Source organism: Colletotrichum orchidophilum (genome assembly GCF_001831195.1).
Source record: "Colletotrichum orchidophilum strain IMI 309357 chromosome Unknown Scaffold_11.1, whole genome shotgun sequence".
NCBI lineage: Eukaryota > Fungi > Ascomycota > Sordariomycetes > Glomerellales > Glomerellaceae > Colletotrichum > Colletotrichum orchidophilum.
Window position 1 is genome coordinate 343,827 of NW_019172967.1, and position 22,046 is coordinate 365,872.

A 22,046-nucleotide genomic window follows, 5' to 3' on the forward strand; every position below is an offset into this window, starting at 1 on the left:
AAATGGGCATAAACGGAATGTTCTCATCAAAAGGGTCAGGGAAAAGTTCATTTGTCTTCTAGAAACCCTGGCCCTTTTTTATTTTCTTTTCTTCATCCACTTCTAAATTTACCAGACAGGTAATAATACCAATTGACCATTAAAAGATCAAACTGCCTGATATATTTCCAGTGAGAATTTTTTTCTTCTTCTTTGGCGTGAGGCAATCTACATTGTTGCAGCCAGCGTCTCCCACCCGACCCTGGGATTGCACAATGTGGTTATTCCCGGACTATTAGAAGATGGATGATGGATGGCCTAGTCACCTGCAAGACACCACCCCACGCGGGCGCATCCCGTGGGTGAAGTGGGTGTGGTCGGAGTTGTTCATCCCCCCCCCATTCCCCCTTCATCCTCTCTTTCTCCGAAAAAAGCCATCTGCTGCAGAAAACCCACGCGCGCGCGCTGCTGGACCAGAATTCGTTGGTAGCTGATGCTGGCGGGAAAACCTGCTGATGGTGCCGTCATGTGAACCCAATTGGACCACCGACACCACCACCACCACCATCACCCCGCTGTTCACGTCAACCATCTCGTTAGGGCTGAGGGAAATCTGATAAACCTTGTTCAATCCAGCTCCTCTGTCCGCCATTCTGATGGATGGGATTCCGTTATGTTGATTGTACAATGACATTTCCGGAACCGCCTTGAGAAACGCACAGAAGAATATGTCGGTTGCTATCCAGACCCAGAAAGAGAGTGATTGTGCCGATGGCGGCGACACTGGTGCTGCGAGACGCGGCAGCGGGTTCGCGTCCGTGAAGCCGTCGATGGTATGCGATGCGACAGACGCGCGACCGGACCCAGATCCAGCGGTCGAGGACGCCGACGATATGGAGAACAAGGATGACAAAAGCAAAGACAACGACGACGAAAAGGTCGCGGCGTTTCTGGAGAGGAACGGACTGCACCGCTCGGCCGTCGCGGCGGCGCACGAGTTTGCGCGGGCGAGGTTCCCAGGCTGCGGGGTGGAGAGGGCGCCGTTTCAGGGGTATTGCTCGTATACCCTGCTCCTGCGGCCGCGTCCTCTCGGCGGCGGGGTCGGTGGCGGTGGCGGTGGCGGGCTCGTCCAGTTCCGGCCGAGGAGGCACGGTATCGACGTGGACGTCTGCGGCGAGGCCAGGGGTGTTTTGGGGGCCGGGATCGTGCCGGGTGTGGAGGAGTTGGGTGTGCTGGCGGGGCTGGAGAAGACGGTGAGCCGCGGCGGGAGGGGGAAGGATCACGGCGACAGGGACGGCGAGAGGAACGGCGAGAGTGACGGGGAGCTATGCGCGTATCTCCTGGAGAGGGTCGGCGGGGTGTCGTTGACGTGGTTCCGGGGTGTCTCTGCCGGCTTGGGAGCGGATCCGAGGGCGTCTCGGCGGAGGCTCGTGGCTGACTTGGCTGTTGTCTTTGCGGATTCGTGGAGGGGCAGGCGGGAGGGCTTCGGGAGCGGGGACGTCGTCGTCGGCTCCGGCTCCGGCTCCAAGGGGCGCGTGGGCGAGAGTATGGCGTGGCGGTTGGAGATTATGGAGAGCGGGTTGCCCCCCGAGTTCAGGGACATTGTGAGGGAGGTTCGGAGGGACCTGGCGGAGATTGAGGACCTGCCTTGGGTCGTTACGCACGGGGACCTCGTGCCGGATAACGTCATGGTGCATCCGCCGCGCGACGAGGACGAGGCGTGGGTGCGGCGGCGGCGGCGGCTGGGGTGGGGGAGGGAGGAGAGGGCTGGCGGGTTGGTTGGGTTGATTGACTGGGCCGAGGCGGAGTGGTTGCCGTTTGGGGTTGGGATGTACGGTCTGGAAGAGGTGTTGGGGGAGGATGTTGTTGTTGTTGATGGGAATACTAATGTCGACTGCGTTGGAGGCGGCGGCGGAAGCAGCAGTAGCGGCGCCACTGCGGCTACTACGACGACGACGACGATGATGACGACGAGGTTCGAATATTACCCCGAAGCAGCCTCCCTCCGCGCCCTCTTCTGGGATGAGGTCGGTCGCGTCGTGGGCGACGACGAGGTCATCCGCCGGGCTAAGAGGGCTCAGTTCCTAGGGGTGCTGCTCTGGAGGGGCATCGCGTTTGATGATGGCGCGCTGGGGAGGGTCGTGGACGAGGAGAGGGACTGGTGGGACTTGCAGAGGTTGCGGGTTTGGGCTTTTGAGGAGGGGGGTTTGGGGTTGAGTCGTGGGAAGGTTGAGGTCGAGGTGGTTCGGGGTAGCGGGGAGCAGAAGAAGAGGGATAGGAGGCGGTTGCTGAAGAGACTTTTTGCGTGGATAAGAGGGTGTTGTTAAGGGGTTATGAGAAGACGGATTTGGATAGTTGGTTGGATAGAATGTGTGTTGTTATTTAGACTAGAAGACTATCGAGTGTTTGAAGACGGCTTCAATTCTTTTAGATGATTTCATCCTCGCGCTCTAGCTGTCATCGCAGCGAGCCTCAATTGAGGCGCAGTGTCTGACCGTCCTACTCACATGCGTCATATGGGGATCTCTCTATACCAGCTTACCTGTTCGCTTGGCTCCGTGAGTCTCGGTTCTTGCCGAAGGCAAAGATGGACTTGAGAAGGCGCATATACCGTTCTTGCGTTCCGCGGACACAAGAACGACGACGGAACAAGCTTTGGAGAAAGGGTGACGAGGACGAGCGTGTCAATCTTTGAATGCTTGGTCCTTTCAGCGCAACTCCGGCGTTGACTCCTCTGTCGGGACGTAGAGAGGTAAAGATGTTGAGATGTCATGGGATGCGGTTGCGACGGACAGGCTTTATCCTTGGCCATGCCACAGCACTTCAGTATAAATGGCGTTTTTCTGCCAGGGTAAACGATATTGCTATTATCACTGCTCGACGAAACAGACGCTTCGAAGTCACCACTCCCCATGCCCCTTTAGTAGACTCAGAATGCTTGGTGATCATATTAACAAGATGAGAAATGCTGTGGATATCTCTTGGTAGTCAAGAATTGGCGTGATCCAAACTGATCCATCTACAATCGCAATATACACGCCTGTACCCGACGTAGGCTTGGCCTAGACTATATGGACCCATGGATCCCTGAACTTGCCAGTGGCTTCTCTACCTTGGGGTACAGAAACGCCCCAGGCCGTTATCCGATGGCGCTGCCAGCTTCCGACGCCCTGCTTCCGATCGTGAGGTATCATGCGATGCTGACCAAGCGCGGAAAGGGCCCCCTTTCACCCCCACGCACTTTCAGCCCCCAAGAGCCGAAGAGCCGAGTACGAGCACGATGGCGAGGTACGAGTGATGCCCATGGACCATTCATGGGAAACATGTTTCCCAAAGGGGAAATTTTACAGAAGCGATTGCGGAAGACGATCTCTGTAGGCAAGTCAACACCAAAGCGTACAGTCCTTTTATTTCTCCCCAAGGATGTCGATCGAGCGTTTTAGGTTTTTGCTCCGCCGAGTTGCATGGCGCTGGGCAATCTCTCCTGTGTGCATTTTGTGTATCCGTAGGCTTCGGGACTGCTCCTACGAATAAGCTTATTACCAGCGTGAGAAGGCAAAAATTTAGACTACTGGGAATCGTCATGTTACGTCAATTTTTATGGATGCTTACAATCTCCTCACCGGGTTCTGAGTATCGACAAGGTCCAATTTGATCATAAGCCTTGACTCGGCCGGCACGATCTTGGATCATGGCTCATCCGGTCGCGGAGGCAGGAAAGCAAGATTTTTCGTTCTTCAAGTCACTGGAAAGACGACGTGATAGATCTGGTAGGGTGAGAGACGCTAAGATGGGAACATGGTGACATTTTCTCATGAGGTGGAGTCGGCTAGGGCTCCGTCCCACTGGCTTGGTAAGGCTCCCGCGCGCGTCGGCTATCGTATTTTCTTGTTCCTCGTGTAGACGCTGCCTGTGATGGTGATGCTGACCAAGTCTTACTGTTGTTTTGATCCGCGTCTGGCCAAACTCGCAGATTTGATGTTTTCTGAGGGCAGGTTTGGCCATGAAATCTAGATTATTCAGCAGAGGATAGGCACGAAAAGAAGTCTCGTGCGATGGCTATCTCTGTCGAGGGGATCATGGCCTCGTTGTGCCTTAGACGGGATCAATATCCCCGAGCATTGAACCCGATGCTCAACGTTGGTATTTAGAGGGTGTGATGTCCCTCGCAGTCTGGCCTCTCTCCTGACCAGAGCATCAAAAACCTCGCCATCCTCAGCTTTCTTCGAGGACTCAGCTAACAACCATCCTTTCTAATCTTTGCGTGCCCGAATCCTCGCCATGATGATCGGACCTGTCCTGCTGGCCGCCGCCAGCCTCGGCAGCATGGCCGTAGCATACGACACAACCTTTGGCTTCAATGGTGCCCCCATCATTGAGAACCGCACTCTCGACGAAATCCACCAGGCCGCCCTCGCCGAGGGCGGCATCGTGACAGCCTGGCACGGAGGCGACGAGACTTACCAGCAAGACGGCCTCAAGAAGGCCTTCGAGACGAGGTTCCCCGGCATGACGCTCAACATCACCGTCGACGTCTCCAAGTACCACGACGGCAATATTGACCGCCAGCTCGCCGTCGGCGGGCTGTACGTCGACACGGCCATCCTGCAGACCCTCCACGACTACCCCAGCTGGGACCTCGAGGGTGCCCTGCTGCACTACCAGCCCGTCAACTTCCGAAAGGTACACCCGGCCTTCCGGGACGTCCGCGGTGCTTGGCACGGGGTGTCCATCTTTGCGTGGACGTTCATCTGGAACACTGAGAGGGAAGTGGACGGCCCCAGAGAGTTTGCCGATTTCCTCGATCCCAGGTTCAAGGATAAGCTCGTCCTCACGTACCCCAACGACGACGACGCGGTCCTATACGCTTTTGACTTGATGTGAGTAAAGAAACCTCCAAGAGGGGGGAAATTTTCGCCCTAACCAACGAAAATCATCACTGGCACATCTGCTCACGCACCAAACAGCATGCAAGAATTCGGATACGAATGGTTCGAGAAGCTCCTGGCCCAGAATCCCCGCTGGGTCCGCGGCACCGGCACGCCCGTCACCCTCCTCACGTCGCCAAACACCACCCTCTCGGCCACCTTCACCGCCGGCGTCGGCCTGGTTCCCTCGGCGCCCCTCAACGTGACCATCCCGACCGAGGGCAGCTTCGTGACGTGGGCGCAGAGGGCGGCCATCTTCAAGGACGCGCCGCACCCAGAGGGCGCGAAGCTCCTTCACAACTTTATGCTGAGTGACGAGTACCAGTCGACGACGGGCTCGTGGAGCGTGCGCAAGGACGTTGCTGCGCCGGCTGGGTATCCCGATCTCATGGACGTCCCGTCAACGAACCCGGTCGAGTTTGAGCGCTTCATGGGGAACCGGGTGCGTGTTGAGCAGCTCAAGTTGTTTTTTGAGGATAAGATTGGGACGGCGCAGGGGCTGAGTCCTCTTATTGATGACTTGTGAGGTTTTCGTGGGGTCTTGTTGATGTGAGTTGTGATTGCAAGAGTCGGATGGGGGTGAGAAGATGCATGGGATGGGGATGGTCGCAATTGTCTTTGAGGTAATGGGGTTATTTCAGTATTGTTGTTGCTTTCGACAACATTAAGCGAGGCTTGGAGATTCTTACTAAAATAGAAGAGGAAAAGAGGCTTGACCTAAGAAAGAAAAAGACTTTTTAGAAAACGACGATAGTCCAAGTGTGACTACATGTCTTCATAACTTGAGCCTTACTCAGCAGTTGTAACTTCAACACATTCGTCACTCTGTCAAAAACAGCTTCTTCCTTTCTACCTCGCAATCTTTTCGTCGCCGGCTAGATTATTCTTAGAACCAAGCACAGTCATCCCCTCCTCGCTTGGATTGCACACCATCCCAAGGCGGCGGAGTTCCGCTGCCGAAGCGCAGGGACACCCTTGCCGTGCAGCCTGCAGCCCGAATAAGCAGTACGGGTCCTCCCGCATGGGTTCATCCCGTCGAGTCTGGCCAAACATCGTGTCACATCAAAGGATCAGATGCTGATTCAGCGCCCAAGCGTGAGAATCCCCTTGACACTGGTTGCCAGGGACAAGATCGCAAGGTGGACATGGGCTATTGATTATACCAAGAAATCCCTTACTAAGAAACCAGTCGGACTTCCATCCTACTAGGCTACAGCTTGTCGTTCGGTGCCCTTTTGCTCCAGAGGACCGTGGTCGTGTTCGCGATGGCGGCTCATTTGTGATGAGAACGCATTGGTATATAAGCGCAGCTTCTTGCCCGATTCCAGTCTCAGACATCCAGCCCCTCAACCAATTCGGCCTCTTCCAGCTCAAACAGACTTCCTCCAACCTGCTCCCGGCTCTTCCCCCATCTCGCACAAAAAACGAACCCAGCCGCACCTCCTCCAGCCAAGATGTACACCCAATCCACCCTCACGCTCCTCGCAGCAGCAGCAGCCCTCCACCTCGCGACCCCCGTGTCTGCAAACTACGAGACCGGCAAGGCCGTGCAGGTCAACTTCTACTCCAACGCGGGCTGCTCGTCCTACACCAGCGAGACGGCGGCGTGGTGGACCCGCTCGCCCCGCGCCGGCGAGTGGGTCAACGGCGGGAGCGCCGGCGAGTGCTTCTCCCTCGGCATGCCGGGCGCCAGCGGGAGCCTCAACGTGGCCAACGTGTGGAGGGGCAACGGGGCCCAGACGGGCGGCGGGTGCGATTTGTACGATGGGTACAACTGCGGCGGCGTCCATGGGTACATTGGGTTCTCGAGCGGTTCGGGAAGCTGTGCTGCCTCTAGGAGCTCGAATGGGTTGCTCTGGAAGAGTGCCAAGTGCGGCGCCGTTTAAGTGGAGAGAGTAGAAGGACATGATTGCCGATTGATGCGTGTTTGGTAAACATCATCAGAGGTCGGGGCTTGTGGCGATGTTTCGAGGCTGCTCGCAAATATATACTGGTTGATTCGCCACAAGATAACTTTCGGGCATAGCTATCGCGGATGATCCACGGCAGATATAGTCTTGCATGGCAGGGGACAATAGAATCCAGAAATGGAAGCGCACTTTGAAGGCACTTTTGTCTCTACAGGCACAGATTTCCAGATTCGCAGAAATCCGTAATTACCACCTGCCGAGAGAATCATGACCCACGAGAGAACCCATACCCTCACCGCCTGGCCGGCACGACGCCCTCCCGCCCATCCACGTCCGTCCACTCCTGGAGCGCATCCAACAGCCTCCCCCATTTCCCGCCGGACCAATCGTCCCGCAACGCCTTCCACTCAGGCAAACAGCCCCTCATGAACTGCAGCCAGCCGCCGACGACAAAGTCCGCGTACACGGGGCTCTCGCGCCCGTCCAGGAAGGGGCCGCCTCCGGCAGGGAAGCAGGGCCCGAGCTTGGCGTCCAGATTCGTCTCGAAATCCTCCAACATCGTCTTCCTCATCTCCGACCCGGGCCGCACCTCGAGGTCCGCCCACGTCTTCCCCGGGAAGCGGTCCAGGAACGCCTTCCTATCGGCCTCGGCGGTGCGCGGGTCCAGGGGCATGTAGAACCCCCCGAGCGGAGCGCCGTACTGGCCAAAGACCTGGTCCACGAACGCGTTGAAGACGCGGTGCAGCGCCACCGTGCCGTTCCCTCCCGCGGGGAAGAGTTGGTGCTTCTTGCCGGAGAGGTAGGTTGTCTGCAGGTGCAGCGCGATGTCGAACGAGTCGCCCACCAGGACCCCTTTGTCCTCCGAGGAGGCGAGCGGGTCGCGGATGATGGGTAAGGTGGGGAAGTCGCTGCCGTCCCCGTGCTTGCGATTGGCGGGGAGCCCGAGCGAGTTGCGCGTCTCGGCGACGGCGTTGAGGGGTACCCAGGTTGTGCGGTAAGGGACCTTGGCAAAGTTGAGCGCGTAACTGGAGAGTGTCAGTTTTGATCGTTCAGTTCCTTCTTTTCCCTTTTTTTTCTCTTCTCAGACGGGGGTGGGAGATCATCACATACCGCGTCTTCCACGGATTCGGCGACATTGGGTAGGCTGCCGGATCGAGGATGATGTCGTAGAACGTGATGGTGGGTTTGGTAGAGGCGTCCATGGTGAGCGAAACTGTTGGCAGTTTGCAGAGTGTTTGTCTTTTGGTTCTGTGGTATGTATAGAATACTAGGCAATTGGGAACAGCCAGGTGTCAAGAAAACGAGAACGCAATGGCTATTTCTATTCTTGCCGTGAGATCAGATTCACTGTCAGCGTTGAAATGGGCAGGGGATTGTGGAGGATCTGCGCCTGGATCGCTTAGCCGCGATGAATCATATGCCATAACAGGCCTTAGCAGCCGCCGCGGCAGGTCCCGATAGGCCACCCCCGCTCGAGGTGTACGACAAAACAAAGCTACGGGCCGCATGTGGGGCGGTGTAATCGGAGATCGGCTGCCCAAGCTAATGCCGTAAAACGGAGCGAATGGCGTCTTTGACATCTAGATGACTGCCAGCAGGGCTAGGGCGGCGCACCGGGAGTCTCACGTCTTGTTCTGCCTTCACCAGTCAGACCGCCAGTAGCTTCAGTCGGCGGGTATCCCGCCCGGACGCGGACGCGGACCATAGGACAGAACGGCCCCGCTGCGGACCGGGATTACCGTTGGGGCTCGCGGCTTCATTACCGAGACAGGAAGGTGGGGTTAGTGGGCGATCGGCGACTTGGAGTGGGAACATTTTGACGAGCGTCTCATGGTGCTGCGCTGGCTGCGATGCAGACCGATTGGTGTAATTGTTTCCATTACTCACTGGCTGGAATTAGACCTTCTCTATCAACCAAATACTTTCTCGTCGCATCTGCTGTGAACGTCTTAATGCGTACTTCCGATCACATTAGAGCGAAGTTAGCAATCAGTTCTGCATCATTCAGCACGACTTGTCAAAAATCCGGTTTGATATTCAGGTGCAGACTGATGTCAACGAGGCTCCAAGTCGCCAAAAGATGGTGTTTAACTAGTTGCATTACAGGGTTGAGGACGTGTTTCATTAAATAGAAAAAAGCAGGGAGAAAATCAAAGAAAGACTGCCGTGGTCTTGACCGCAAGCTTCCGCGGTTATGCTCGACCCCCAAAAGGCTCAATCCCACCATAGCAGTCCCAAGAAGTGAAGTAGGTCCGCCCCCACCCTGTCAGCCTGATCATGATCTAGTTGAGTGAGAGGCCTTGGTAGCGGTCAATCGTGGTAGTGATGGTTCCACTGAGCATGCTGGCCTGCGCCTGGAGGTCGGTGGCCCTGCTCTGCACAGCGTCGATGAGAGCAAAGGCGACGGACTTGAAAGCCCCCATCAACGTCAGCCAGACACTTTTCATGAGGAAAATGTGGGGAGCCAAACTCACATCGACGACATTTTCGACCTGTCTGAGGACGGCAGCGACAGGCTGACCGATAAGGGGCACGGTCGAGAAGAGACCGGCCTTGCCGATGAGGACGTTGAGAAGCGCCTGGTGGACGCGCACGAAGTCGCGGAACGCCTCAAAGATGGCGTCGGACTGGGCACCGGCCGGTACGGCGGGCATACCCTGCATTTGGGTGAGAGCCGTGCTGACGGTAGTGACAATGTCCACGAAGCCCGCGATGATTTGCTGTGGGGAGGAAGGTGTCAGTTCCGATGTTTTGACGCTTCACGTTCGGGGAACGAGACTGGACTTACCGGGAAGGGCCCCTGGCCGACAATAATGAGTGGTCCGCTGACGATATCAATCTTTTGCGCGGGCGCAATGAGAGCGTTGGACTTTTGGGTGACCATGTTGATGTTCTGGACAACCTGGGCCGGAGTCGTCTGGCCAAGGACAGAATCGCTGCAGACTGCCAGGGCAGCAACGGCGAGCTTGAGGATGGAGAACTGCATTTTGATAGTCGGAGAGAGAGGTAAGAAGGCTGTGAGTCTGGTCGGTAAGTTTTGGAGTGAATGGGTCGGGCTGTAGTGAGAAGATGAGAGGATGATGAGGGCTATGAGGAGAATGAGTATGATGCCGGGAGATGGACGGCTTCTTATACTTGGTCCGGGGCAAGGACTCTAGTCTTTGGAAACATCGTGAAATACACAGTCAAAAGATTCAGGCTTTGCGTTCTCCTCTCACCGGCCGAAATCTTGACACGCTCCTGTCTCGTCACTTACACTGCCGTTTTCGTGCCAGAAAAACACGACCGTATCATTTGCCAAGCTCCTTCATTAGGAAAGATCAGCAAGTCGTCGGCCCTCTCCGCCGACAGGAGAAAAACTCAATCTCTGGCTCAATCTTCGAGGGAATCCTGGTGGGGAATCTCATAGAATCGCGGCGTTGAGGAAAAGAGCTTCAATGACGAGCCATCATCTTCTGCTGCGTACCGTGTGTAAAATCAATCAGAAACAGTTCAGATCTGAGACAATAATACTTCTTTAGCCCAAGAATCTTGTCTCCCAAAAAGGCAACCCCTCCAGGTCTCCCTTCCGGATTCTACAAAGTAGATCCCTTGCAGTAACCTACTTAAGCCAAAGTGAAAACCGAAAAGCTAGGTGGCGGAGCGAGGGACTCGCATCACAGTCTAGGAGTAGTTTGCCAAGAGCGGAGATCTACAATAGCTTCGCTCGAGAATGTCGGCTACCGGTAGCCTATCCCCTAGTCCCGCCGAACGCTCCCGAGATGCTGCTTTGGGGAACGCTTCATCCGATTAACCCCTGTGCAATCTAGGTTAGCTTTTGGTAAGCGCGGCTAACGCTGGTAAGAGAGACATTATGACGACGGAGGAGTCATTTTTGGCAGTAAAGTAAACATTTTAAACTCGAAGCCAACTTCATTCGGCGACCGCGACTAGTTGTAAGCATAAGCATTCCCGAACCGTTGTATTAGCAGCTTCGGCTCGGCGTTGACCTTGGGGAGGGCTAGGGAGGGACGGAAGCTTGATTAAATCCCGGGGAGATAGACTGGACTAGCAGGCGGGACAGACCGGCATTGGCCTGTTTCGTTCACGTTAGGCTCTTGGATAGAAAAGTCACCACCATCACGGATGCTCAGATGTTTTGAACGCTGAGAGCAGGAGGCAAACCGAGAGTTGTAGCCTTCTGAGTGTAGGCTCCTGGTAAGCCTCGACTTGGCCAGGTTTTGAGCGGAGTTCGAGCCGGTGCTAGCTTGGCCATACCTTTCACCGTCCGTTCCTGAAATGGTGCGCCTAGTCTCAGAGTTTCAAGTCTACATGCTCCTCAACTAAAAACGGACGTATGCGGGTTTGGCAGCCATTGCCGCTTCGGGCTAACGGGCTTCTCCGCACAAGATTAGAGTCTCAGACAGAACCCTTCGGCTGGAGACATGCCGGTCCGTAGGGGTATTCAAGGGTCACTTGGCAGAGCCCGACTCCAGGTCAGTGGTGCTGAGACACGGTGGATCCCAGCGCCGATCTTCCCGATGATCGCATATCTCAACAACGGCGTCTTGTCGTTTGTCTTTGAAAGACGAGGCGGTAACAGCACACCCGAGACTTTAGCTGGTCACTAAAACCCTGGTTTTCTTGCGCGATTTAGTCAACCATGCCTTTCTCTCGAAATGAACGATGTTACCTTGGCTTGAATGCGGCCACTGTGCGAAGAGAGGAGGAATACCTCTCGCTATCCATGCTGTGTTTGAGGGGCTTCCATTTCGACTTGTACTGAGCATGGAATGTATGAAAACAGGTCTGAGAGATGGCGCGGGCAAATTAGCTTAAACCGGGTAAACGGTATTCCTTCGGGTCTCTGGCGGCTAATAGGAGGAAGCAGTAAGATTGTAGCCCGTTAACTCCGAATTCCAAAGCTGCAATGAAAATCCCCTCTTTGTTACCTGCGGACTGGCTCCTCCGATTCGGCGGGAAGTGCAGTTCAGCGCCTTGCCGAGTCCAGACGCATTTCCGGCCCGGTCATCGGAGGTCACGCCGGCGTATTTCCCGAACATCGGAGGCTGTCCGGGCCCGCCCCCGACCCCGTTGGCCACAAGCAACCGAACCTTGGAGAGTAACGTCAAATCCGACTGCAGCTCAAATCACCTCAACTCAGCCCCTCTCACTATCTGCAGATCAAAATCCCACACACAACCACAAACCACACCGCGCGCGCCAGCCAAGAGTCAACGGTCACGTTGGGCATCCTCAAGCTAGGCTACATCACTCAGCCATTCCTCTCTGCTGGTAATCATGTTTTCTTTCTTGCGAGAACGTAAATGTGCTACCTTATTTCGAAATTTTGCCTGCCTTGCGTACTTTGCCCTTATTCCAGTCCTTCCTTTTCCATTTTTATCGTCAGAGAGTGTCATTGGAGTATTTATCTGTATATCCTTGCCGTCCTAGTATTGAGCTTGCCGTTGAATTCGTATGGATCATGTCCATTGATTACAAGCCTGGTCGTCCCAGGAGGGATGGCTTACCGCTTGGTCTATCGGGCAATAGTATAGAAGTGAGGTAAAATTTCGCTCAGAGAAGTAGGTCAAAGAAAACAAACGATCCATATTCCAGGACCAAGAGTCTAGAGGAGCGCCACAGCGCCAAAGAGACAGGCCAGCAAGGCGGCCCTGGGCGCTCTGCGGGCGTCGGCGGCTGCGGTCGGCACCACCACCGGCACTTGGCTTGAGACCGTAGCCGGAGGAAGGGTCACGGCGCTCGTGGTGGGGACGACCAAGGTGCTGGCGGGCCGGGTCTGCGTGGCGTACGCGGTTCCCGAGACGGTGACGTAGACCCACGACTTCTGCGTCACGGCGCTCTCGCTGCCGGTGGTCACGGCCTGGGTGACCTCGACGTGCGCCGTCTTGGTCTCGACAATCACCTCGGTGAGGGTTGTGAGCTGGACGTCGGTAGCTGTCACTACCGCTGTCGGGCCTGGAATGGTCTCGATGACCTTGGTCGGCTTCTTCTCAATGACGGTGCTGAGTGTAGTGTACAAAATGGTCCTCGTCGTTCCTTCTCCGACGACCGTCTCCGTCTGTACGGGCTGTCAGTCCCTACAGGATGCTCTATGCTCGGAGGGGCTACTTACAATCGGGCAGTAGGTGGTGTAGGTGGTGTAGTCTGTGTCGATTTCCGTCACAACTTTGGTGGCTCCAGGGAGGGTCTCGTAAATGGTCGTGGGGTGTTTCTCCACGACGGTTGAGGTGGTGGTGAGGGTCTTGTACTGGGTGGTGTGTTCGCCGGGCTTGGTGATCGTCTAGACAAGATTGTCAGCTCCGATACATCAAGAAGAGGGCCCAAGAATACTCACAATAGGGCACACGGCCGTGTACGTGGTCAATATTTCTGTGACGATGGTCTTGGTCTTGTCCTTGCCCCAGTCGTGATCCTCGGTTGCGAGGGCAGCGACGGCCAGGGCCAATAGAGAAGAGGTGAACTTCATGGCTGCGGATGGAGACTAGTGGTTGGGAGATCAATCAAACGAGAGATAATCTTGAAACGATGGGCGGAGAAAACGAGGGTTTTGACTTGAGCGAGAGTCTCTTGAGTAACCTTAACGAACGAGTCACTTTACGACACAAGGGCGCGATAAGGTGGTTGGCTGGGAGATGGAAAGAGGCTGACGAGGGCTGCAACAGGATGGGGAAACGAGGAGGAAAGTGCCAAACATAGACGAGACGAGTTGGTAAGATTATATCTTGCGTCCATGACCAGGTTGCCAGCCTCCCTGGTCTGCCTGCAGATGAACGGGTGAGGAGACGAGGAACCAGACCGCGGAGGATGAGATGACATCTTTGCTTGTTGACCAACGGAAATTGACGATCTCCACTGCGGCTTGCAGTAGTCTCTGGCCATGTGGACAGCAGACCGGCCACGGCCTGGTTCGAGGACGAGGACGCCAAGTCTGTGATACACGAGGAAAGGCGATTTTGGAGGTGCAGAACAGCAGGTGGGAAGAACCTGGAGCTTAAGTTATGGCTGAAAGAGAGCTCGATGGGATAGGCAAGGACGCTGGTGTAGGACGGGTCATGTGGTGTGTATAGATGAAAGACGTAGTCTCGGCCGAATGGTGACACGGCAGCCAAGGGCGCAACCTGACTCGAAATCGGAAGACGAGACATACGCCACCCGGTGTGCGTAGTTTCACTGCAGTCAAGAGACTAGGTTGGACGACGGCGGCGAGGCTGCTAATATAACTCGAACCTCTCATATGGTGAGCTTGGAAAATCCCTTGGCCCAGTGACAGCCGGATGGACATGACACAAGCTGTGAGCAAGGCATGAAGCCAACGTTTCCAGGGCTTTCCGTTAGTCTTGTCTGACGAGATGCTTGCGAAGGCGGGTAAGACAGCACTGCAGGCCGCGAGGGGACGGATGAGTTGGCTGGCGATCGAAAGAAACCCCCTCACTTTCGTCTGTCCGTGCCTCGGTGGCTTCAAACAACCGCGTCTCATCTTGATCGATCAAGTACATCCGAGTCGCAAACAAAGATGAGTGGCAGTCGGACGCGGCGAATTCGTATCTCTGATAGTCGTTGGACCTTGAGCTGTCAGTTCTTCTCCAGCCGCATCTTTTTTTGATCAAATTTCCGCCGTCGAGAGCTGGACTTGGGGCGGACTCGACCGCTGCATAATTCTCAATGTCGGACAAACATAGCGTGATGCCTGTTGTGCCATCGAGGAGGGCTCGTGTCCATGTCGTGGCACCAAGGCCAAGAGCTGCAGCTCGCGGGAGACAACTCATTAACAGACGCACCAGAGCTGCCGTCCAAGTCGTTGCTGTACAGGAACGCGTCCAACCAGACACAGGGGCCGGCTCCGAACGAGAAAAAACCTTGTTTTAGTATGGCCGCCAACGTCGAGAAAGTCTAGGGAAGAGGGCATTGGATGAAGCGCAAAGAGAAAGAGACGAGGGAAGGTTGGGTCTAGATGATGGCTGCCCTCCCAACCGTCCTTCCTTATGCAGTGGGCTTGTTCCCCACACCGTTGCCACACTGCAGACAGCAGATCCAGTTTACAGTTCCGGCCCCCAAACCTAATGACAACGGATGCTGCAAGGCGGGAGCGTAGTGAGTCGTCTGGACTCTCGGCATTGTATGCAGCCACCTGCGAGTCGACTCAAAAGTAAGCAGTCTCCTAGCCACGCGCATTGCATATAGCGGATGTCCAAATTGCGTATACGAGGAAGGGAGAGAAGACTACGAGTCCGATGAGCAGCTAGGCGAGTGGAACGGTGATGGACGCCGGGAAAGATTTACAAAGCATAGGGCCGCAGTGGGACGAATGGCGGCCCCAATGCAAGGTTCTCTTCCCCATCGCTCTTCCCGGCACATTTTCCAGCAGGTACCGCCTGCCATGCGCTCCAAGTTTACTACTACCTTAGCCTTGCCACTTGCCAGGGAGTTCCTGCGTCCACGCTACCGAGGTAGGTATCATGGTGGCAGCAACACGAGGTGTGGCAGGCGCGGGGCAGATGTCCCTGGAGAAGGAAGACACGGCGACGGGACTTAAAAAGTACACAGTACCTACCATGTATGGAAGGAGCATTGAAGTGTGGCTGGAGAACGGGAGCGGGTGGGGCCTAGCCTATGGACCGGAAGCACAGACCTCACTTTAAACCCATGTCCGTGCACAGCTACGTATCTCCCCCCACCTCCGGGACCAACCCATTTTTTCAACCTTCATCCTCAATCCATCTCTCTCCCCCCGCCAACTCCTACCGACCATCCGCTTCAGCAAACACGCACTCAACCTTGACTCTTGTTGGCAACTATATATATACATACATAAATATCAGTTCAAGCATGGGAACTATTAAACTGTCCTCGTGTTTACTATTATAAGACGACCAGATGCCCGTTTTGCCATGCGCGCTTAAGAACCAGCAGCCTCTATTTTCTACAGAGCACGCCCGCATCTTTTATCCCACCAAATTGTACCTCTACGTGTGCACATCGGCAAATTCGAATGACTGCTTCCAAGATTCCTCGGTATCCGTGACTGGTTGATTGAAAGAAAACTGGTCCGAAAAGGTCAAATCACTCGCTGAATCCCACTCTCCGTCTTCCCACGTCCACCCCTTCCAGCCATCGTCGAAACCAGCCTCAAATGGTAACAAACTGTCCACCATCTGATCTAGAAAAGGCGTTGTCGACTGCTGAACTGACGGAGATTTGAGAAGTTGAGACGTCGGGGCCCCCGATTGAGCTCTTGGTGGCTGACAGTTGCTCATGGCCTGTGACGACACCCGCTGGGTGTGCAAATGGTCCGTTTCATGAGTTGGCCACTCAAGCTCGCTGCGAACTACTTTGGTTTCCCAATTCGTCGCCATTTCTGGTCCTGTGCTTGGTTGTCGCACTCTAGACTCAATGCCCTGTTGAGGTTCTTCGTCGTATAACTTCTTTCCACCGGTGGAACCTGCGGCAGCTGGGTCTGACTGAACCAGTGTCCTGTCGGAGGCTGAATAAGACGAGCTTGGATGCGGTGGACTTTCGCCGCAAGAAGTGACGAAAGCAGCCGTCAGCTCTGATGGTTGTGGAGATTGCCACTCTCGCACATCTGCAGAGATGCGAGAAAGGCCGGGCTCCTCGCCGACAGATATGTCGGGCAGCGATATCCGGTGACCACTAATCATGCCCGTAGTGGGCAACAAGAAGAGATCTCGAAACTGATCTGCAATCTTCGGCTTGTAGTCGGCAACAATTGCAAAGAGTTGCTGCATGATCTCACTGAACTCTGTGCGGTTTGCACGGTATTCTGTCGGGTTGGAGATCTCGCCGCGCTCGAAAGCTTGTTGCGATCGAGAGTCGAAAATGGAATCGGAAAGCAATCCAATCTCCTCAATTATGAAGTCCTCACAGACTTGAAGGGTGTTAGATTCCTGGAAATCGTCTCTGGACAGAGCCTCAGGGTGCTTGCACAAGGACTTACAAGGGGACTTTGGCCCAGCGCCGGCCGCCGGGAACAGAATGCGCCAGACTGCCTGGAACATTCCTAGTTGCTTTTCAAAAGCAGCTTTGGTTCCTTTCTTGTGTTTCTTCTTGTTGGCTCCATCGGATACTGCTTCAATTGCTTCCCAGTGCTGATCAGACATGTACAGCTCGGGACGGCTTGGACCGCCACCCTCCCGGGAGCCCGTACAATGCCTCCTTCGTAGATGGTTCCTGATGAAGTCAGATCACCTATTATTCTTTGGATGTGCAAGGATTTAAAACTCACTTTAGATCGCTAAACGATCTGAATGTGGTCGGCGTTCGGCAAGCTCCAATCACCAAGCTTTGATGCCGCACGAAGTAGGGACAGAGCCAGTGTCTCTCCGACAAGTTGTGACAAGGCTTTTTGCTCGGCGGTTTCTTCTGGGCGTCATCTTCATCTTCGTCCTTGTCTCTCTCGTGTTTCACAGGCGATGGTGACTGGGTCGTAATGGATGAGCCCGCAAATGTTGCTGAACTTTCAGTTCCTGCCCTAGTATCGCCAGTAGGTCGCTTTCCCTCCGAGGAGCTTCCTTCATCGACGGCCTCGTATTCCGCCTGATTATGCAAGGTACGGAGGATTATCGTGCGCAACTCCGATATAATCAAAGAATCCTGGCTTTGCGTTGTGAAATATCGAAGTCGACATTGGAGGGCGGCAATTATGGCATCGGCGTATTCTGGACTGGCAGATAGCACTCTTCGAATAGAAATATCCATAGCATGGTATTCCTTCCCCGCATCCCATCCCTCGTCTGTCCGAAAGTTCTCTTCAGAAGACACATCACTGTCGCCATCTGTACTGCAGGGCTTTGGGAAAAATCCATGTTGCAACGGGCCTATCGGAGGATTGTCGGAGACCGAGCTCGCAGTTGTGCTTGGTGTAGACAGCTGTCCCATTTGGCCGTCGAAAACCGATCCTGCTTGAAACGTTGAGGTTTCCACCGATGATTCAACTTCTGCTAGCATTTCTGGTCTTCCTGATTTTGCCAGCGTCTGCTCATGTCTTGTTGCCGATTGTCTGGACGTCGGAGTCAGCATAGTGTTCCGCAATTGTAGTAAAAGTATGTAAAAGAAGCTGAAAGCGTAGGAACAAACTGTTGTTGGTGTTTTGGGCTTCTTTTCGGGAAGAGTTGGTCCCAACTTGTCCGTTCCCAGGAGGCTTCTCTAAAAGCAGTGTCGAAGTATGCGATCTTTTCCGCCATGCATCCAAGATACCATTCTTCAGTATGGGCGTTTCCACCGTTGACCAAGAAATCTTGCCAGCGGTCGTAATCATTTAAGAAAACTGTCAACCTGTCCAGGACTGAGATCTGGTGCGAAGACATCTCGAGTTCAGTAAATGGGCCCTCTTCCGATGCTAGAAGCCACTAGGGAATTAATAATAACATACCACAGGTTCTTCTGTTCCCCCGGTCCCAGCCGTGAAAGGTTTCGGCGGCAAAGCTTGAGTCTCTTTGCTGTCGTATGTGTGGAGTCCCGCTGTCGTCGGCATTGTTGGAGTTGTTGATTTATCGCCAACATCGCCGCCACGATGGCCGGACGAACTCATATAATCACTCATCCTTGGTAACGCTTTCGACCGAGATACTGTGGAATCGGGCAAATGCCTCAGTGCTATGAATCCGGACGTCAGCGACTTTGAGACGAACACAAGGCTAAGCGCGGTCCAGTAGCTTTTTGTGCTGGCAGGAGACAGGGGGGAGGATTTTGGCTTGTCCAGAATCGCGTACAAGACTGCTGATTGGTGTACACATGCTGCACCAACTTCTGAGTACTGACACCGTAGGCATTTGAGCCGCTCGTCGGGCGCCCTCATTGGCTAGACGTGTTCAAATTTGTGCTTACCGTATGTGGCTTGAGTCGCGGCTCGTCCAGATGTACGCGATTGTGGGAAATGTCATCATTAGCACCCATTTGACGCGTCTGTACTCACAGTCTAGGCGGCGACAAGACCTGATACCCCTATTGAGGCACACCACCGTACTTGTACTCTTTCTCGATGAATTTTTCCTCGAAGTTCAGTGTCATCAAACAACTTTTCATTCTTATACTGCCTCCATATACGTCTCGGTCTGGCAGGATGCGCATTTTTTCCTCCCATGGCGACTCCCGATTCATCGTTGTCATCTACTCGGGTCATGCGAAGGGGGCTCTCTGGCTGTGTATACTTTGAGTACAGAATGATACACTCAACGATACGTCAAGACGTTTCATCTAATCGAGGAAAGGAAAGGTAGGTTATCGGCATGAACCCCAGAAGTCCACAATCGTGGAGGAGACATGCAGATATCTGGAGCCCCAACTCATGCAGCCCTAGGACACTCAACAGAGGCCACCTTGAAGCCACCCGAGCACACTACAAATGCACTCCGTGAATGAGTAGCAAAGCGGAAGATGCAGTCCTATTCATGGGCCCATATTCTACGAAAATGGGCAAAAAACGTGGTGAGCCAGGCTCCCAACGTATTCCGAGCAGACTTGAAAAGCCTCCCTCGACCATTCGCGAACCAACAAGGAGAGGAGTTTTGTAGACATTGGGACAGGAAAGTAACCACGCCGGAAGCGTCCAACGCATTGAACACAACGATGGTCCTGTCATGCTTTCTTCTCCTCGAAACCTCTCCAAGAGCCCGTCTCACTGCAGATATCATCCCTGTTCCGCCGGGCTCGAACGCGCAAGCGCACATTGAGACTATACGTACCAAGATCTTGGAGAACACCAGCAAGAGAAGGCGCTTCTTCAACAAATACGTCTTATTTCAGAAACCCTCGGTATGGATTGCCAGGCTGCGACCGGTAAGTTTTTGTCTGCTACACGTACCGGCCCTGAGTGTCATCCTGATAGTTTCCTCAACCAGGTCACAGTACATGATCTCTCGTTGCTTCCTCCTCTGAAAGCGTTGGTACAGAATACCGCTCTTGATGAGACTCTGTCCGAGGCCATCAACGATCCAGACTCTCCAGAACATACCTTCTACAACCACATGTACGCTCTCTATGACAACGTCTTTACCGAATTAGATGAGCAGAATGATACCATCGTCCTCCCGCAGCAGGCCTTGCTGGTCCGATACGAAACATCTCCAAGAGTAAAACGTGTCTTCGCGGGCGTCGGGTCGGTGATTGGAGGGTTGGCTATCATGGCTGTCAAGCTCGGAGAGGGCCCTTGAAGTCTAATGTCTATAACCAACCCGATGGGACTATCTTAGTACGGATAGAAGTGTAGCAGATTTATTGTTCAGTGGTGGTTAATTCAGCGAATGGAATGTGGCGCAGACTATTCTATGACAAGAAGAAAAGGGAGGAGGCAGTGATCAGAAGAAGGTTCAAATAGAAAACATTCATTCGTCGAACCCAGCTTTGATAGCGTCCCGAATTGTTAGAACTTTTTTTTCTATAAGTTGCGTCTAGTATTTAGTGCAATATGTCCACAGAACCCATGAAGGTCTATCATGACTCTCCTCGGTGAACTCTTTCACTAACGCTTGATCAACCTCGCTGCCCTCTTCTACAAGACTTGATACTGTGGGAGACGCAGAAGGCACTCACTACCAAATCTCTCAGGTCTCTCTCGCGCGTAAGGCGATGGACTTTGTCCTGGAAGAGGTTGTGCCGTCGAGCATGGCAATGGCTCACAATGACGATCGAAGACTGACTTCTGGGCGGAGAATAGGACGAATGATGCCTGTATTCCCGGAAGGTCAATCTGACCTTCCTCGTGAGCTGCTTCACTGCGACGATATCTCTCTATTCTCCAAAGCGAAGGGTACAGTCAAATGCAGAGTACCAAATACAGGTCTTACGAAGGAGGGCTTCTGAGACGACATTTACGTGGAAGTTCTTAAATGCATCCAATCTTTTGAAGCGTCAAGTCCACTATTACTTGAATGTTTCGTCCGTCGAGGATATTGCGTATGATCCTCGTTTCTCGAGCATTAATCAGTTACGAATCAGTGTCTGAATCGATATGCTCAGTAGTTGAAACTGACTGATTAAACTTGTTATTTATCATTACGCATACCACTATGGGATCCTCTTTTGAGAACGTCGTCAATGACCTTGGGAAGGCAATGCGATTCGGGGCCGGAATGGCGACCTAATGGGAGTTCCCTGGTTACCAGCTTGAGTATCTGCTGGAATGCTATGACTGGTCTGCCTTCTGACCGTTAAAGGTTATTAATATCAGTGGCTCTAAGGAGCGGATCTCCTTGCACCTGCAGAGCGTTTCCCTAACCTTACTATACTCGTGTAGGATATAGGCATGAATAAAAAAGAGGCACAAACCCCGGTGCCTCTGAGCTTACGAACAGGGTCAACTTCATGGCCCGCGATGTCTTTGGGACGCAAACCGAGAGCGCCGATATTTATTTTACCCGTCAGGTCCTCTACGATTAGCCGGACAAGTATGGGATCAAGCTCTTGAGATCTTAGATTCCTAAGCTTAAGAAGTGCGCTCTTGAACAAGTCAATAATTCCAGGGACTCCCGGAAGATCGCTCCCGCTTTGGAAGGAAAGGGACTTGAGGTTTGTCTGTTTCCAATCATTAATCAAGGGCACCGACGAGATTTTTCGCTAATCTGAGAACTATGAAGGACTATGGAAATAGGCTTGCTGGCTACTATGAACGGTCGTGAGAGGACTTTGAGGGAGTGAAAGGCTATCATCGCTAAGGCTGATCCAAGGTTCATGCTGCAAACCGTCGTGCAGCGGAAGGATTTTATGCTGCCTGTGATAGAGATCGTCTGGAACCCCGAATGAAAGAATGCATGATATACACCAATATGATACATGGAACTGGGCCCCCCATCACTCATTTGACGATATTGACTGGACGTAGTCATAGATAAATACTTTCAATCACTTTGGTATCAAACACGTATAATCTACTTAACGCTCGAAGGTTAGCGTTTACTCTAGATGATGGGTAGCAATTATTTAACTAAATTGAAATTAAGATGCAGTGTATATCCTATAAGAATCCTCTTGAATAGCTTTGCCTTGATTATCTAAGAATATATAATAAAACAGACCGTCGCCTCCGTTCGCATCAAGCTGGCAATATTATTTACGAATCGAGTGGCTAATTAGACTTATTTATTTCGGTTTATGAATAGGTTAAAGACTTTGAGTAGACCGGTGTTTGAATACACGTTAGGCAAATCAAGATCTCTATTCAAGAATACTTACATTGAATGGTTTTGGACTTAAACACTAGGACTGAAAGTAAAAA

The 22,046-nt window shown here is 53.5% G+C and overlaps 8 protein-coding genes across 8 annotated transcripts; 4 read left to right on the plus strand and 4 right to left on the minus strand.

Annotated features, from left to right (window-relative positions):
• Window positions 1-707: 707 nt before the first annotated feature.
• Window positions 708-2,306, plus strand: CORC01_02072 (uncharacterized protein; the record flags this gene model as incomplete). Its single annotated transcript, XM_022613724.1, has 1 exon — window positions 708-2,306. The coding sequence occupies one exon, from the start codon at window positions 708-710 to the stop codon at window positions 2,304-2,306; it is 1,599 nt and encodes a 532-aa protein (XP_022479815.1).
• Window positions 2,307-4,260: 1,954 nt separating this feature from the next.
• CORC01_02073 (ABC transporter) lies at window positions 4,261-5,433 on the plus strand (the record flags this gene model as incomplete). The annotated part of the gene is made up of 2 exons (XM_022613725.1): window positions 4,261-4,859; window positions 4,947-5,433. The coding sequence occupies 2 exons, from the start codon at window positions 4,261-4,263 to the stop codon at window positions 5,431-5,433; spliced, it is 1,086 nt and encodes a 361-aa protein (XP_022479816.1).
• Window positions 5,434-6,361: 928 nt separating this feature from the next.
• CORC01_02074 (uncharacterized protein) lies at window positions 6,362-6,793 on the plus strand (the record flags this gene model as incomplete). The annotated part of the gene is made up of 1 exon (XM_022613726.1): window positions 6,362-6,793. The coding sequence occupies one exon, from the start codon at window positions 6,362-6,364 to the stop codon at window positions 6,791-6,793; it is 432 nt and encodes a 143-aa protein (XP_022479817.1).
• A 316-nt stretch (window positions 6,794-7,109) lies between these two features.
• On the minus strand, window positions 7,110-8,019 carry CORC01_02075 (uncharacterized protein; the record flags this gene model as incomplete). Its single annotated transcript, XM_022613727.1, has 2 exons — window positions 7,110-7,842; window positions 7,928-8,019. 2 exons carry the CDS (start codon window positions 8,017-8,019, stop codon window positions 7,110-7,112), a joined length of 825 nt encoding a protein of 274 aa, XP_022479818.1.
• A 1,080-nt stretch (window positions 8,020-9,099) lies between these two features.
• CORC01_02076 (UVI-1 protein) lies at window positions 9,100-9,803 on the minus strand (the record flags this gene model as incomplete). Its single annotated transcript, XM_022613728.1, has 2 exons — window positions 9,100-9,537; window positions 9,606-9,803. 2 exons carry the CDS (start codon window positions 9,801-9,803, stop codon window positions 9,100-9,102), a joined length of 636 nt encoding a protein of 211 aa, XP_022479819.1.
• A 2,622-nt stretch (window positions 9,804-12,425) lies between these two features.
• On the minus strand, window positions 12,426-13,965 carry CORC01_02077 (repetitive proline-rich cell wall protein; the record flags this gene model as incomplete). Its single annotated transcript, XM_022613729.1, has 4 exons — window positions 12,426-12,878; window positions 12,933-13,100; window positions 13,155-13,301; window positions 13,612-13,965. 4 exons carry the CDS (start codon window positions 13,963-13,965, stop codon window positions 12,426-12,428), a joined length of 1,122 nt encoding a protein of 373 aa, XP_022479820.1.
• A 1,818-nt stretch (window positions 13,966-15,783) lies between these two features.
• Window positions 15,784-18,141, minus strand: CORC01_02078 (uncharacterized protein; the record flags this gene model as incomplete). The annotated part of the gene is made up of 4 exons (XM_022613730.1): window positions 15,784-16,703; window positions 16,773-17,005; window positions 17,061-17,834; window positions 17,912-18,141. 4 exons carry the CDS (start codon window positions 18,139-18,141, stop codon window positions 15,784-15,786), a joined length of 2,157 nt encoding a protein of 718 aa, XP_022479821.1.
• A 1,261-nt stretch (window positions 18,142-19,402) lies between these two features.
• On the plus strand, window positions 19,403-19,986 carry CORC01_02079 (metalloprotease 1; the record flags this gene model as incomplete). The annotated part of the gene is made up of 2 exons (XM_022613731.1): window positions 19,403-19,612; window positions 19,675-19,986. 2 exons carry the CDS (start codon window positions 19,403-19,405, stop codon window positions 19,984-19,986), a joined length of 522 nt encoding a protein of 173 aa, XP_022479822.1.
• Between the last annotated feature and the right edge of the window lie 2,060 nt (window positions 19,987-22,046).